General features: G+C 41.2%; 1 protein-coding gene across 2 annotated transcripts in view; it reads right to left on the bottom strand.

The window, feature by feature from the left end:
- The window catches only part of DZIP1 (DAZ interacting zinc finger protein 1), a 52,363-nt gene extending 42,350 nt beyond the window's left edge, over positions 1-10,013 (bottom strand). For both annotated transcript variants that reach the window (XM_019737177.3, XM_019737178.3), the window contains exons 1-5: positions 9,683-10,013; positions 8,927-9,024; positions 8,354-8,571; positions 7,394-7,629; positions 6,720-7,277 (exon numbers count right to left, since the gene is read on the bottom strand). In XM_019737177.3, coding sequence (XP_019592736.3) covers positions 6,720-7,277; positions 7,394-7,396 — 561 coding nt within the window. In that variant the 5' untranslated portion in view covers positions 7,397-7,629; positions 8,354-8,571; positions 8,927-9,024; positions 9,683-10,013. The remainder of the gene's footprint in view (positions 1-6,719; positions 7,278-7,393; positions 7,630-8,353; positions 8,572-8,926; positions 9,025-9,682) is intronic.
- Positions 10,014-16,046: the final 6,033 nt, after the last annotated feature.

The following is a 16,046-nucleotide window of genomic DNA, read 5'->3' as shown; positions in this document are numbered from 1 at the left end:
GCAAGGGATACTGACAGCATGACTGAAAAGACAAATATCAAACCAGGGTGTTCTTCCCAAACTGAGCACAAGGAAGTGGAAACTTATCTCGATGGTTAAAGTAGCCCATCATAGTGCTGTCTGGAACCCCTAATGCTGCTCCTGGTAGTTCGGTGGTGCTCAGCCTGTCACCACCAACTTGTTCGGGACACTCAAGCCATGGCAGTCTTATTTCTGTCCTTCATGTAGGCCAACGTCAGACCCTTTGTGTGGGTGGGACCCCTGCCTGTATCTTCCCCAGACCTTTCCATGGCTGACTCCTTCCTGACATTCAAGATGTCGGTTATGGAGCATCTCCCACACTGGGGGTGAATGGCACATCCTCAGCGTGATCCCCCCTCCAGTCACTGTCCCACCACATTGTCTTATTTTCATCATTGTACATCTTACCAGTTAATATTTTTACATTTATTTACTTTGCTTGCTATTGTCTCTTGCCCAGCTCCCTCTAGGTTCTAAAATGTCAGCTTCCTAAAAGCATGGACTTTGTCTATCTTATTCATAGCTTTATCCCCAGAGCCCAGCATTAATAAATAAATGACTGAACACATGAAAAATATTTGACCTCCTAATATGAATTTACTGGGGGAAAAGTCAATTCCACTAATACCTCTATTTTCCATTTTGACAATGATTCAAAATTTAGAGCAAAAATTCAACTTGTTTCATCTATGTCCTCACCCCTGGATTACTCTGAAGTAAATGTTGGATATTTCATTTGTCAATATTTCAAAACCTATCTCTAAAAGGATTTTCTGTTAACACAATCACATCCTTACTCCTCCTTTTAAAATGTAAATATTAATTCCTTAATATCAACAAATATTCAACCATTTGTTTTTATTTTCCCCCCAATGTTTCACACATTATCTTAGAAAAAATTTTTCGTGTTTTGAATCAGGATCCAAAGAAGTTCATCTCCTGCAACTGGTTATGTCCCTTAACTCTCTTTTAGTCTAGAGGTTTCCCCTCCATCTCTCTTTCTTCCTTGCAATTCTTTTGCTGAAGAAACTGAGCACTTGTCCTGCAGAGTTTCTCCCAGTTTGGATTTTGCTGTTTCATCTCCACTGCTTAATTACAGATTCTTCTATTCGGGTGCTACCTTACTCTTAATCAGTGTAACTGCAGTGGAGCTTCAGGTTCTAGTATCCCAGAAAATTAACGCTGTGGCATATTCCTTGGCATTGCATTTCAGAGAACCGTTAAACCATCTTTTCAGCCTTCTCTGCTTATGATGACTGCTCTGGTGTCCTCACAGTACTTTAGGGATTGGCCACACCGATTCAGATATATGTGCAGTGTGGGGAAAGGAAATGACGATGAACCCTGGAATGTGTAACTTTTAATTTCTAAAAATGGAAAAAGAATATATTTAACTATTTGAATAATACAGAAGAGTCGTGAACTCAGGGTAAGAAGAGGTTCCTATTCCAAAAAGCAAAGACTGACATTTTGACTACATTAAAAAGAAAAACTTCTGTATGACAAAAACCACCAAAACAAAGCTTAAGAGACTTCCAGTTTCTGGATCTGTGGGTAAGGAGTTTGAAAATCACCACTCCACCCTAAAAGCAAGTAAAAAACTGAACAGACTGAAAAAATCAACTCTTCTTGGGTCTGTAAGAGACGGGAAAACACAGTAAACCACTGCCTCCAAGCTTGGAGAGACAGGTGAGTACAGGGAGTCACCGCTTACGACAGCAGAGACTCACCAGCAATAACGCCCACAGGAACCAATGTGGAGGGTAGGAAAACCTGAACTGTAACTGACAACTTGCTGGAGGCTCAGAGTATGTGAGTCTGAGAGTTAAAAAAAAGCAAAAACTCTCAGAGAGGGTTTTTCTCAGGGGAGAGGGGAATGTTCTCAACTTGATAAAGACTATACAACAGTCACCTGCAGCTAGCATCATACTTAATGGTGAGATATTCAAAGCTTCCCATTAAGATTAGGTACAAGGCAAGGATGTCCCCTTACCACTGCTTTTTAACATGCACTACAAATCCTAGCTAAGGCAATAAGGCAAAAGAAAATAAAAATAAAGAAAAGAAACGGAAAGGAAAGATATATAGATTGGGAAGGAAGACGCAGAATTGTCTTTGTTTGCAGACAACATAATTGTGTATGTAGAAATTTCAAAAGAATTGACAAAAAATCTCCTACAACTAATAACCAGGTATGGCAACGTTACAGAACAGAAGATTAATACACTAAAGTCAGTTTCTTTCCTATATTCTAGCAATGGTAAGTGGAATTTGAAGTTAAAAACACAACACCATTTACATTTGCACCCCCAAAAATGAAATACTTAGGTATAAATAGAACAAAATATGTGTGAGATCTATATGCGGAAAGCTTCAAAATTCTGATGAACAAAACCTAAGATAAACAAAATAAATGGATATCCATGTTAATGGATAAGAAGACTCAATGTTGTCAAGATGTCAGTTCTTCCCAATTTGATCTATAGAGTCAATATAATCCCAATCAAAATCCCAGCAAATTATTTTGTAAATATCAACAAAGTGATTCTAAAGTTTATATGAAGAGGCAAAAAACCCAGAGAAGCCAACATAATACTAAAGAAAGACAAAGTTGGAGGACTGATGCTACCCAAATTTAAGTAATTTACTTACTGTATATAAAACTACAGTTATCAAGACACTGTGGTATTGGCTAAAGAACAGACAAATAGATCAATGGAACAGAATAGAGAGCCCAGAAATAAGCCCCTACTATATATAGTCACCTGACCTTTGACAAAGGAGCAAAAGCAATATAGTGGAATAAAGGTAGTCTCTTCAACAATGTTGCTAAAACAACTGAACATCCATATGCAAAAAAATAAATAAAAATAAAAAAGAATCTGGACACAGACCTTACACCCTTCAAAAAAATCTAACTCAAAATGGATCACAAACCTAAATGTAAAATGCAAAACTATAAAACTCCTAGAAAATAACACAGGGGAAAACCTAGATTGCTTTGGGTATGGTGATGCCTGCCTTCTTAGATACAACACTAAAGACACGATCCATGAAAGCCATAATTGATAATAAGCAGGACTTCATTAAACGGAAAAGCTTCTGCTCTGCAAAAGACAATGTCACAGAGTGAGAAGACAAGACATAGACTAGGAAAAAATATTTGCAAGACTGATAAAGGATTGTTATCCAAAATATACAAAGAACTCTTAAAGCTCACAAAAAGAAAACAAACAACCCAACTGAAAAATGGGCCAAAGACCTTAACAAATGACCCCTCACCAAAGAAGATACACAGCTGGTAAATAAGCATATGAAAGGATGCTCCACATAAGATGCCATCAATCAGGGAAATGCAAATTTAAACAATGAGATACCACTACACACCTATTAGAATGGCCAAAATACAGAGCACTGACCACACCAAATGGTGGCAGGGATGTGGAGCAACAGGAACTCTCATTCATTGCTGGTGGGAATGCAAAATGGTCCAGCCACTTGGGCAGTTCCTTACAAAACTAAACATACTCTTACCATACAATCCAGTATGAACATATAATGTTCAGTGTACTTAGTTTAAACATGTAGACTACATATAGATTGCATGCTAAGTAAAACAGGTAAATGTCTTAATACAACTTCCATCCACAATCATTTAAAAATGAAAAACATTTAGTGTAATAGAATTAACACAGCAACTTAGGATTCCTTTACAAAAATGACGTAGGATGGAGGTTCTCTATTCCTCCAGATTTTTAAGACTTCTCACAGACAATGCAGCAGAGCATAGTAGATAAAAAAAGCCAACATTTCCACTGTTGGAGGTAGGCCCTGTTACATTGTTATCTTTTTAAATTTCCTTGGCTACCGCTTTATCCATGAAGAAACTAAGGCTCAGAAAAGTTAAGTCACAACATTATCAGTTGCATATTTTAACCTATATCTCTTTGACTGCAAAATGCATGCTTTTTCTACTCCCCAATACTCATCTCCAACTTCAAGGGGTTGAATAATTGGAAGCAGGGGCAGCAATTCACTGACATTCCAAAATTTGCCTGTGTTGCCGGAGCAGGAAGAGGAATCTGAGTCTTCCAGCTGTGAAAATGCAAGGTCTTTTTAGAATGAGTCCAAGTCAGTTATGATACACTGGTATTTTTAAATAAATAAAAAAATCGATAGCCAGATCATTGGTACAGGCCTTTACACATGGCCATAGGAATTCCCCAGGTATTGGAGGTCTTTATTTATAAACACAAATTCATGACTACATGCTAAAGTCAAAAAACTATTTAACCAAAATCAATTGTCTTCCCATAAACTTATTTTAGGCCAAATATCCCCAGTTTATGAACTTGGAGTTTCAATGATTATTAACACCATGGAACCCCAGCTAGCTTATATGCCAACTATTCTTAGCAACAGCCTTTGACTACCCCTCCCTGAATCACTGATTCTTATAGCATCAGCACTGTGACCTCTGGCCTTCTTTTCTATACCCCATCTATACGATGAGCTCCTAAAATAGGTTTGAGGATTTGCAAAGAGATCACAGATAGTCACAACTCACTACCGGGAAGCCACTGCAAAAATCAACATCCATATGTCAGATGCTATTTAGTGAGCCTTCCTCATGCTTTTCGTATAATCTATGGGATTCTCAGAACAACCATAAAAGGTGGCCACTACAAATGTCCCATTTCCCTGATGAGGAAACTGAGGTTTAGAAATTAAATGACTTGCACAGTGGAACAGCTAGGATTAAAAAACAGGCAGTTAACTCTTGTCACCATAAAGTGTTCACACTGCTCAGACTCCATAAAGAGACAATGAATGTCAAGCCACTTAAAAGAGGGCAGGGTGTACCTGTACACTGTAGGTGGTCTGGTCAGTCCTACCTCTTCTCTGTCATATCTAGGCACACTCACTATGCAGCTAACACTGTCATTCCGAGAGTATGCTGAGGGGCCTAAAGTTGGCAGAGGTCAATCATTTGATAAAACTGAGCCGTTCCCTTTTTACCCTTATATATCATTCACTGTTGAAAATCTTGATTTACTAACAGCTATTTCAGTGTTAACCAAAATGATGAAAAAGGGTTTGTAAATATAAAATTTCTATAGGTTATAGGTTTTAATGCTTCACTAGATTACTACCAAATCTTGAATAAGATGAACTTCTTTTTAAGGTTTAAATAACACTCATTGTATTCGTAATATAAGAATATATTTATAGAGAACCATTTCAACACTATTTGTAAATATTTAGTTTTTAAATAGCATTTATGAAATGAATAGGCAATTAGCAACAAGTGTCATTTGACAATTATACCTCAGGATTGGGTCACCAAGGCTAAACCACTAAGCCTTTCTAACAGTACTCTTTCCCAACTGTTCACCTATCTTAAGTACGTACCCATGTCTCAACACTGCCGTTGGGTCAGTCCTAAGTACTATTAACTTCATCATTTTCTGCGCCCTGTACCAGGTTTTCTGCATTCACTACGACCCAAATCCACTGAGGCCTTTTAGGCCATATTTAGCCTAATCACTAGAATGTGAGGGTGTGAAATCAATCTTGTCAGTCTATTCCTTTGATATCTTTCTCAAACATCGTTGATACCTTTTGCACTTCTTCCACCTAATCAATAACGTATATGTATATATACAGAGGATGCCAAAACCATGTATACACATTTTAAGAAAGGAAAAAACTGTATTAATTGTAATAATATATACCGATAACAAGAGATGAATACACGTCACGTTTGACTTCTGCAATTACAAGAGGCGCTCAAAGTGGTTACCGTCAGCGTCCAGACACTTCTGATTATGGCAAACTACTGCTTGAGCATAGATAACATCTCTTAAAACATGTATACATTTTTTGGCACTCCCGGTACGTATGTATGTGTGTGTGTGTGTGTATATATATATATATATATATATACACACACACATATATATATATATATGTATATATATATATTACACTCAAAAATTACAATATTTATCTTGGGTTCAATGTGCAACCAGTAACAGTGGGAGATTAACAACAGAAAAGCAAAAATTTGTAATTTTTAAATACTGTTGTTATATTAGTGAGTGTTCCTGTTCTTAGGAAATAAGAACAAGATATATTTAAGGAGTCTGCAACTTACTGTCAAATGGTTCAAAAATATGTATATAGAGACAAAGGAATTGAAGCAAACGTGGCAAATGTTAATAATTGGTGAATTTATTTGAAGGATATATGGAAGTTCTCTGCACTATTCTTGAAACTTTTCTGTATATTTGAAAAGATTTCAAAATAAAAAATGAGAAAAATTCACAAATTGAATCATTCCAGATTGTTTAGGGGCCAACCTCAGTACCAACTGGTACATGATTTTTCATTACACTAATTAGGAGGAGGAAACAGGTTCTTAAACAACCAGCATTTACATGACTTCAATAAAACACTGCAGACATTACCTGTTTAATTATTAATTCTATGGTAGTCTACAGAAAGTAATGAACCATGTCATCTGTTGGTTAAAATTATTGTTTTACTTAAATATGCTGTTTCTTCTGAATTACAGTACAATTTCTTTTTTTTTCTTTTTTTTTTTTTTTTAAGTACTTAAAAGACTCAATATCCCGGCCAGAGGGAAGTAAGGTTTTCTTTGGATTAGGAATTGTAATCACAATGCAGTTTCCTACCTGGTAATAGCTGGCTTTGGCATCGATCATCATCTGTTGGGTGGAGATCATCTTTTTCCTGCGTTTACACTCTTCTTTGAGTAACTTGATCTCCCCAGCCTGCTTGTTGAGGAGCTGCTTGCTCTGCTCGCAGTCGGCCTGGCTCAGGCGCAGCCGGTCCTCCAGGTTGTGCAGCTGCGAGGTGAGGAACTCCTGCGAGTGCAGCAGGTACTCGATGGTGAGCTGCGCCAGGCGGATGAGCTTCAGCAGTACCGGGTCCACCCCTGATTGGCAGTGCGGGCACTTCTCGTCCTCTAGCTTGCAGAAGGTGATGTTCATGATGTTCTCCTGCAGCGTGAGCACGTCCACGGCCCCTGCCACTTTGTCCACGTCGATGGCGCTCAGCCGCCGCCAGTCCACGCTCTCCAGCCGCGGCCGGAACTGGAAGAAGGGCAGGTGGCCCGATGCCGCGCTGGGAGGGACACAGGCCATGGCAGCTGCACCCGCCGCGGAGGCTGGGGGGACGTCTGGACTCTCGAGGCCGCTGGCCAGCGGGTAGTAGACGTGCTTCTGGAAGGGCTGCGAGAAGACAGCGCGAGGGTGGCGGGGCAGCTGGGTGTCGGGTGGACCACCCCCTTCCCCCGGAGCCCCTAACCCGGCATCCGAAGAAGTAGCCCGGGTCTCCAGTCTCTTACCATGCTTGCAAGCGAATCGCCACCTCTGCCGGCATCCGAAGGGGAGGTGTCGTCTACCCCGCGCCGCCTCCCCACCTCTCAGGAGCAGAAGGCCGGGTCCCTGGAGGAGGCGGCGGTCGTGGCCTAACGTCTGCGCCTCCAGGCCGTTGGTATGGCAGCGTGGGTGGGGGGTGGGGGGGCCGGAGCAGGAGCAAAGGGCGCGCCGGCCCCCGCGTGGTCAGCGTGTGCCCAGGGCCCTGAGGGACCAGAGAAGACTTCTTGGACCAGGTTGAATGGACCCACCGGTCCACCCAGAGGGTACCTCCTGAGGGCCAGCTCCCCGGGGCACCACCCTCTCTGGCCTCTGGGCGGGACACTCCAGGTTCCCAAAACGTGGGCAGCCACATACATCCCCCTGGGTCCTAGCAACAATCCTCTGGTTATTCACACCGGTCCTCCCCTTAGGTTTTGAGATTAGAAATATCTATTCATCCTCATCTTTTATACATTAAGCAACAAAACTATGTAAAATTAAATGGGATGGAGGGGGACTGGCTGACAAAGGGTACAAAGACACTTTGGGGTATAAAAAAACGTGTATTTTCACTGTGCTCTTGATTCCCCGGGCATATACATTTGACAGAATTCATTGAATTGCACACTGAAAATAAAGGGTGCATTTTGCATATTATTTGTCAATAAAGTTGTGTAAAAATTAAATTTGTGGTGTAATTATATTTGATGGTAGGCTTTCTAAATTTCTTACATGAAAGATACTTTTTAAAATGGACTCTTTCTCCATGGTTGGCCACCTAAGGATAACATTCTGATAAAAGTACAAACCAAAAAACTGCCCCAAATATTTAATACTTTGTCTTTCCAAAAGGAGACATTTTCAAACTGTGAAGGTGAAAAAATATTACATGGAGAGGAACTTTAGCCATCAGCTTTACCAGGTTTTACAAAGCCCTGGTTATTTACCTTAAAAACCTGTGCGGCAGCTGCATTGTTTTTTGGAGAGGCAAAAATATTTCTAGTACCAACTTGTAGACCTCAGGCCTGTCATTCTTATTCTTGGGGTCTTCTGGGGTCTGCCTCTGGCTACTGCAAACATCAGTGAGTTGAGGAAAAGCCAGACATTCCTCACTCCACCCGGGAGTCCCAGCTTGGACCAACCATCAGGAAAACTTTTGTTTTTCCTAACAGCCAAAGAACAGAAGAAAGGCAAATACAATTCAGAGAAACAGGAAGCAAAACTATAACATCAAATATTTTTAGCACTTTCCAGATATTGTGAACTAGAAATAAGCCCACATAAAAGCATCCAGGAAACAAAGTGTATGACTTCGTGGGAACCATACATCCAAATAACATTTAATGGAACTCTGGGGGAAAAAGAGCTATTATTACCCATTTGCTGAAGCCAAAGCATAAGTTTTAAAGATCTAAGTTCAAAATCTGAGTCTTCCATTTACTTGCTGCCTGACCTAGAACAAGTTATGTCACCCTAGGTCTCAGTTTTCCTATCTGTTTAAAGGGCGTCGAGATACAGACCTGGCAGGTCTGTGGACTGTGGACTCCATCCACTGGGCTTCGGGATCAGCGGGAACAAGGGCCGTGGTTTCTCTTGCTCACCATTATATCCCCAGCACCTAGCATAAGACAGGCAGGGAGAGGCATTAAGAATTTACCAACGGACACGTGGATAAAGAATGATCAATGAATTAGGCGCTTAAAGTAAATGTCAGCTCCCAGCCTTTATCTCTCGTATTGTCTGTGCCTCTGGCCTGTTCCGGGGATTCACCCATGATCTGGGACCGAGACCTTTGAAGCTGAACGTGGGGACTGTCCGCGCCCCTACTGCAGTCCGGGGAGGAGCGCACGCGGCCGGAGACACCCATCTCTGTTCACCGCCGCCACCACTCTGGCCCGGAGCGCCGTGCTGCTCGCTACCTTCGCCCCTCGATTGAATCTCGGTCGCAAGATGGCCGGAACAGGAAAGAAGGGGGCACGCTTTAGCGTTCCCTCCGCCCCCCATCCCCCGGCAGGGCCGCCAGCCCCGCGGAGCGCGGGGCCGGTTCCTAAACCCGCAAAAACAAAGGCCGGGGGACGCCGGCTATAGTGGGGCTTCGGCGCGGTTCTTTGAAGGCAAATGGGAATGGGGGCTGCGGCAGCCAAGCCAGCGGGGTCCGCAGCGTCTCTGCTCACAGCCGGGGGAAGCGGGAGGAGGGCCGGGCTTCGCGGGCACCGAGATGCCCCGTCTGCCGCGGGCTCCCATGGGCGCCTGGTGCATCGCGGGCCTTGGCTCACCCCAGCTGCGCGCTCCTGGGCGGGCGCCGGGCGCTGCAGGCGGACGGGGGCGACGCTGGGGACCCAGATCCCAGGCGCGCTGCTGATGCAGGCGGGCCGCAGAGGCGGAGGATCAGCCGAGCGGGAAGCGGCGGGCTGGCTCCTTCTTCCAGGATGCAGGATGAAGCTTGCTTGGTTGGGGCAAGTTGTGGCAAGGCGGGCGGGCCGCCTGGAGCTGCTCCGGGCCCTCCCAGACTGCAGGCCGCGGTGCCTCGGGATCCCCCACCCCCCTCCCGCCCCCTCCCCTCCACGATCTTTCTCTGGCCTCTTCTCTCCGCGTCCCAGCTCCTCTGGCAGCTGGGCGGGACCGTGCGTGTCTAGACTGCAGCGCTAAAATATGCTCGGCCAATCGGGCTTTTGGTGCAGACACGTGGTGCCGGGGGGCGCGCTCTGTTGCTGGCGTGGGATGCTCTCCCCAGAAAGGCTTTTCAAAGAGAAACCAGATTCACTCCAACCCTGCTGTTGGCCTGTCCCTCAGCTACCTAATTTCCCATAGGAGCTTTACGTGAATTCATTCCCAAGAAAAGACTCGGTTTCGTCGTGTTAATAGAAATCTGTAGATGCAAGGAACCTTGAAGAGGCTATCTAATGTAGCCCAGCATTTGAGTGACGTGAAAAATAAATTAGGCCCTTTGCACCCAAGCACATAAAGATTTAAACCCACGTAGGTTTCCGCGTTCTCTTTCGGTGTTGCCCACTCTCGGTTGGTAGAAAATTCGACAGTGATGGGGAGGATCCAGAGTAGTATGACTATTTAACCTAAAATGGGAACATGTAGTCTGGTAAGGGCAAAATTCAGTATTTTAAAATGATGAGCAATCCAGAAAGTATGTATTTTAACAACCACGAGGTTGGCTCAGATTGAGAAATTTAAATACATTTTTTGCAAAATCTTAGTGTCCGTTGTAGCAAAGATTTTCTTCAATTAGAAAGCGCTAACTACAGAACTTTTGTTTGACGACAACAGGTTACTGTAAAACGCCTTTCCTGTGCTTAGCCCTGGCAGAATCAACTTTGTACCGTACTTTATTTAGCATGATGCTTCTAACATAGTGATGCTCACGAAGTATTTATGTTGAATTACTTGCTTTGGTTTTTACTTGAAATTGTAAGGCCTACGGCGGCCTTGGTGGTAATTTTAAAATGCTTACATTTGAAAGAGAATCTAAAAATTCTGTAAAGTGGTATGGGAGAAATTTCTAGGTAGAAATTTCAGACAATATGAGGTAGTTAAGTCCAATGTCCTTTGGGGTGCGTGTGTGTGTTAGATAATTGCTTAATTAACATTACATATGACATACCATTTGAATTATGTGTATGCCCCAATACCAACTGTCAGTATATTACCCCATATATGCAGAACTGGAAGAAATAAGATGAACCAGTTGACTCTGGCATGGCATAGCAGCAGTCATCCATTCTTAATCCTTTCAAACGTCTTACACCAGTTATCACAGTTGAGCAGTGAGTGGGCTATGAGACCTTCAGACTATGAGACCCTCAAGTGTTCTAGCTCATTTAGTAAGTGCTCAGATAAATACTTGTTTTTTGAAGACAGAAACGATCCTAAAGAAAGGAAATAGAAATATTGGTGAATATTGATCATTTTTATAGTAAGTAAATAAAAATATTGTAGTTGAATTTATTTCAAATTTTTTGTTTCTATTTCTCTTGTTTGAAACTAGCCAGTATGAGAAATGAAAATTACATTGGGGCAGACAGTTGTGAGTGGTGGTTAGCATGATATCTATTTATTATTAAACATTACCAGGTCTTATAGAAGTAAAGCCAAGGTTAGATATCCAAAGTGGGACTATGAATCAAAATAATTGAAAGGTATTGAATCAGACAATACATGTCATTTCTGCTTTTCTTTTTTGATCACCTAATGTCTTCTAGCTATCATTATAATGTCATATATATATATATATATATATATATGTATATATGTGTGTGTATATATATATATATATATATATATATATATTGTAGAACAGTCTCTGAACTGCATATGTGAAGTTTAAAGAATAATAGAATGAACACTTGTATACCCACCACCCAGGTTAAGAAATAAGACATTCCTAGCATTTTGGAACTGCCCCTCTGTGCACCTTCCCAAAACATTCTTCTCCATCCTCCTCACAACTTTTGGATAAATTATTCCCTTTTCTTTATAATTTACACGTTATATGTGTGTGTGTATGTCCATATATATATAATTTACTTTTGAAAAGTGACTAACGAGCACAAACTGTGTAAAGATGAGTCAGATAAGTATCTGGGTCATTACTATCTTTACAGACAGGCAAACGGGCTTCCTCACTGGCCCAGCCCTTTAGAAAATTCCAAGGAGCCAATGGACCAGGTCCTCCCATTATCTGTGCTCCGCCATTGCAGACCATGTTCCAGTTACATAGAACCCCAGAATTTCCTGCACAAATTCCCCGTACCAACCTTCAGAGCCTCTATGGCTGCTTCCACAAGTCCATCTTCTCAAAAGTGGACTGTGCTGCTTGTGGTTAGATACACAGGGTAGCCACAGGCAGCGGTCCTATTTAGAAGTACTAAATAGTGCAGACATATGGTTGGAAGGTATACACCTGAGCATATAAAGCCCCTCGCTGGTCAGGATGGTGCCAGGGTAGGACAAGAAGAGTTGCTGCCTGGGAAGTTGGCTGAGAGTCCAGAATTTCTAAATTCAAACCTGGCTTGGCAGCTCAGCTTCCTTTGAGTAACTTAAAATGTGATGCTGCTGGCTGGCAATTGTAAATGAATATTGCAAACCCTAGAGCAACCATTAAAAAAATCAAAAAGAGAATTAATATGATAAAAGAGAGGATAAATAGAATGGTATAAAATGCTCAGTTAAAACCAGAGAAGGCAGAAAAATGGAGAGAAAAGAAACAAAAAACAAGTGCACTGAATAGGAAGCAGTTACACACATGAAAATATTAACCCAGTTCTATCAATTATCATTTTAAATGTGTATGGTTTGCATAAACTAATTAAAAGACAGATTGTCAGAGTGGATTAAAAACCAAAAAACAAAATAAGACCCGACAATGTGTTATCTATAAGAAACTCACTTTAAAGATAAAGACTCAGGTGAAAATAAAGGGATGGAAAAAGATGTACTATGATAACAGGAATCAAAAGAAATCTGGAGCAGCTACATTAATTTCAGAAAAAGCAGACTTTAAAACAAAGAAAATGGTCAGGGTTAAGAGGGGTACAACATAATGGTAAAAGTGTCAATGTTCCAAGAAGACATAACAATCCTTAACATGTGTGTACATAAGAATAGATTGTTAAAATACAGATAGATACAGATAGTAAGGCAAAAACAGATAGAACTGCAAGGAGAAATAGTCAAATCCACTATTATAGTTGGAGACTTCAACATCCCTCTTTTAACAATTGATCGACCAGTAAAGACATAGATGATCCAAATAGCACTATCAATCAACATAATCTAATTGACATTTATAGACTTCTCCATCCAACAAGAGCAGAATACTCATTCTTCTCAAACTATCATGGAACATTCACGAAGGCAGTCCACATTCTAGACCATCAAACATACCTCAGCAATGGCAAAAGAATAGAAATCATGCAAAATATGTTCTCAGACCACGATGGAATTAAACTAGAAATCAATAGCAGAGAGATTGCTGGAAAATCCCCAAATATTTGGAAATCAAACAACACACTTCTGTATAATAAATGGGTCAAAGAAGAAATCTCAAGAGAAATTTAAAAACATTTTGGACTAAATGAAAACACAGCTTATCTTAATTTGTGGGATGCAGCAGAAGTACGGCTTAGAGGGCAATTTGCTCCGTAGAAGCTAGTCACTAAGTTTGACCCACACCCAAGTGGAGAGGAATTAGATTTTCCTTTTGAAGGAAAGAAGTATCAGAGATTTGGGGGCCATATTTTGAAACCACCATAGCAACTAATACCATAACCTCCCTCTCTTTGATTGTTCCCTGGTGGCCTAAGTAGCGAAAATGGCCTAGTGGCAGTCTCAACTTATAATTCAATTGGACCATTAATGTGTTGCCTTGAACTGACTCGGGGTGGAAGATAGGGTAAAAAACAAAAAACAAAAAACAAAAACAAAAAAGAAACAAACCCCAAACATAACTCTCAAGGAAAATGGCTCAGTCCTGGCATTTGCAGTGGGGTGGGAAGGGTCACATAAATCAGTAAGAACCCGTGGTTTGATGAAATGCCACACCTTGGAGCCCCCTGATTAATTCATCACAACCAGATATTCATGAGGATCAGACTCTTTCTATTGGAATCGATTGCCATGGCCACAGTCCTGCCTGCTAGGATAGCCAAGCTCAGTTTACCTCTGGTGGTTAACGGCTTCTACACACGCGCAGGCATCTTGAGCTCCTGCCACTCCCCGCTGTGATCTGGAAGCCCATTTCACTGGCAGCTCTTACCCGTAGCCTTCCAAGTCTAGAAAGGGTTTTTTTTTGTAAAGAGCTGTCACTTCCCTCAGGAGGGGACACAAAATTTGTTGTTTACACCTTCATGCCTTTGTCCTTTAATATGTCCTCTTGCTTGGAAGCGAAAGACCTAAAAATTATGCTTAGCAGATTTCTTTCCAGCTCATATTCTGTAAACAGATTGGTTTCTTCCAAGTAGATACACTCTTTTTTAAAAAATTAATTAATTAATTAATTTTATTAGCATCAGGTGTAATCAATTCGATACACTCTTGAATGATTTGAAAGACAGGACTGAGACAGAAGCTATTTTCCTGCTGTTGTTTTTGCTGGCAAGCAAGGTCATGCAGATCAGAGTGCCAGAGGGTAAAGGGAGTAGCTGAACTCCGAGCCTAGTCACAACTTTAAACGTGTCCAGTGACTCTTGAGACAGCAGTGACTGCACTGACTTTTTTTTTTATCAGAGGACCAAAGTCCTGAACTGAACAGTTGCAATGCTGCCCCTCCTCACCTCGTATTCCTCTAGTTCCTTCAGTGATTTTGCAAGCATCCAATTGGGTGCAATTACCTTACTGATTAAAATACCTAGAGTGGCTTTGACACCCTATACTAAAGCCACACGGATACCCCATACCAGCCTATATTTCTTTATTACTAAAATAAAAGTTTGTATCAAGGATGTGAGGAGGTGCCTGGTCTAGATGAGCATAATCTATCCGATCTTGTATCCCGTTTTCCTGAAGTGTTTGAATTCCCTCCTTTATGCTTGTTAAGGGATTTCTGACTTTGGGTATATTGTTCAGTGCATATTTACACTTGTTACACACTGAATATACAATCACTGGGAAGTGCACAAATATGTATATTTGTCCTGATCCAAAATAGGGACCACATTCCTTGACCTCAAAATCTATTCCCAACATTGTCCCAATTTTGAGGGTGACATAAATTAGCAAAATCCTACAACTTCTTCTAGATTTCTAACTCTTCTATGCCAATATCCAGGATTGCCTTATCACCACACCTCCCACTGCCAAGACTATTCTAAATCTGTATTCTGATTGCCATAGCAACAGTGTGGCTTGGCTCCAGAAAGGAAAACTGTTAGCTCTCACATGCAAAGGTGGAAAAGCTTCCTCCACCAAAGAAAGCAGAGTGGGGCGTTATTTCAGGATAGTTCGAGGACTTCAAATCCTCTATGTCAATTGCCCTTAAACTTTCATCAGAGTCCCCTGGAAGACTTGTTAAAACATAGATACCTTGTTTCCCCAAAAGTAAGACCTAGCCGGACAATCAACTCTAATGGGTCTTTTGGAGCAAAAATTAATATAAGATCCGGTATTATATTATATTATATTATATGACCCGGTATTATATTGTATTATATTATATTATATTATATTACATTACATTACATTATATTATATGACCCAGTCTTATATTATAGTAAAATAAGACCAGGTCTTATATTAATTTTTGCTCCAAAAGATGCATTAGAGCTGATTGTCTGGCTAGGTCTTATTTTCGGGGAAACAGGGTAGCTGTGCCTAACCCTAGAGTTTCTGATATAGTAAGTCTGAACTGGGGCCAGAAAATTGGCATTTCTAACAAGCTTCTAGGTGATACCACTGGTCTAGAGACCCGACTTCAAGAACCACTAAATTCAGTCTTACAAATCCTCTTAATTGTTTCCATTTCTGGATCCACTGTCCTCTGTTCAGTTCTTCAACCTTCATATGAAAGACTTAGAATGACTATGAACCCAAGTCATAAAATTAGTTTGGTTTTGTATGTCTTCATCCTTAGAGCTTAGATAGAAACTGATTTTTTTTTTTTCATCAAAGTCACAGATAGAATTAGATATT

Source organism: Rhinolophus sinicus, chromosome 16 (genome assembly GCF_057876585.1).
Source record: "Rhinolophus sinicus isolate RSI-liver-muscle chromosome 16, RSI-T2T, whole genome shotgun sequence".
Lineage (NCBI taxonomy): Eukaryota > Metazoa > Chordata > Mammalia > Chiroptera > Rhinolophidae > Rhinolophus > Rhinolophus sinicus.
Note: the sequence above shows the minus strand (reverse complement) of the source record. Positions and strands in the feature narration are given on the sequence as shown.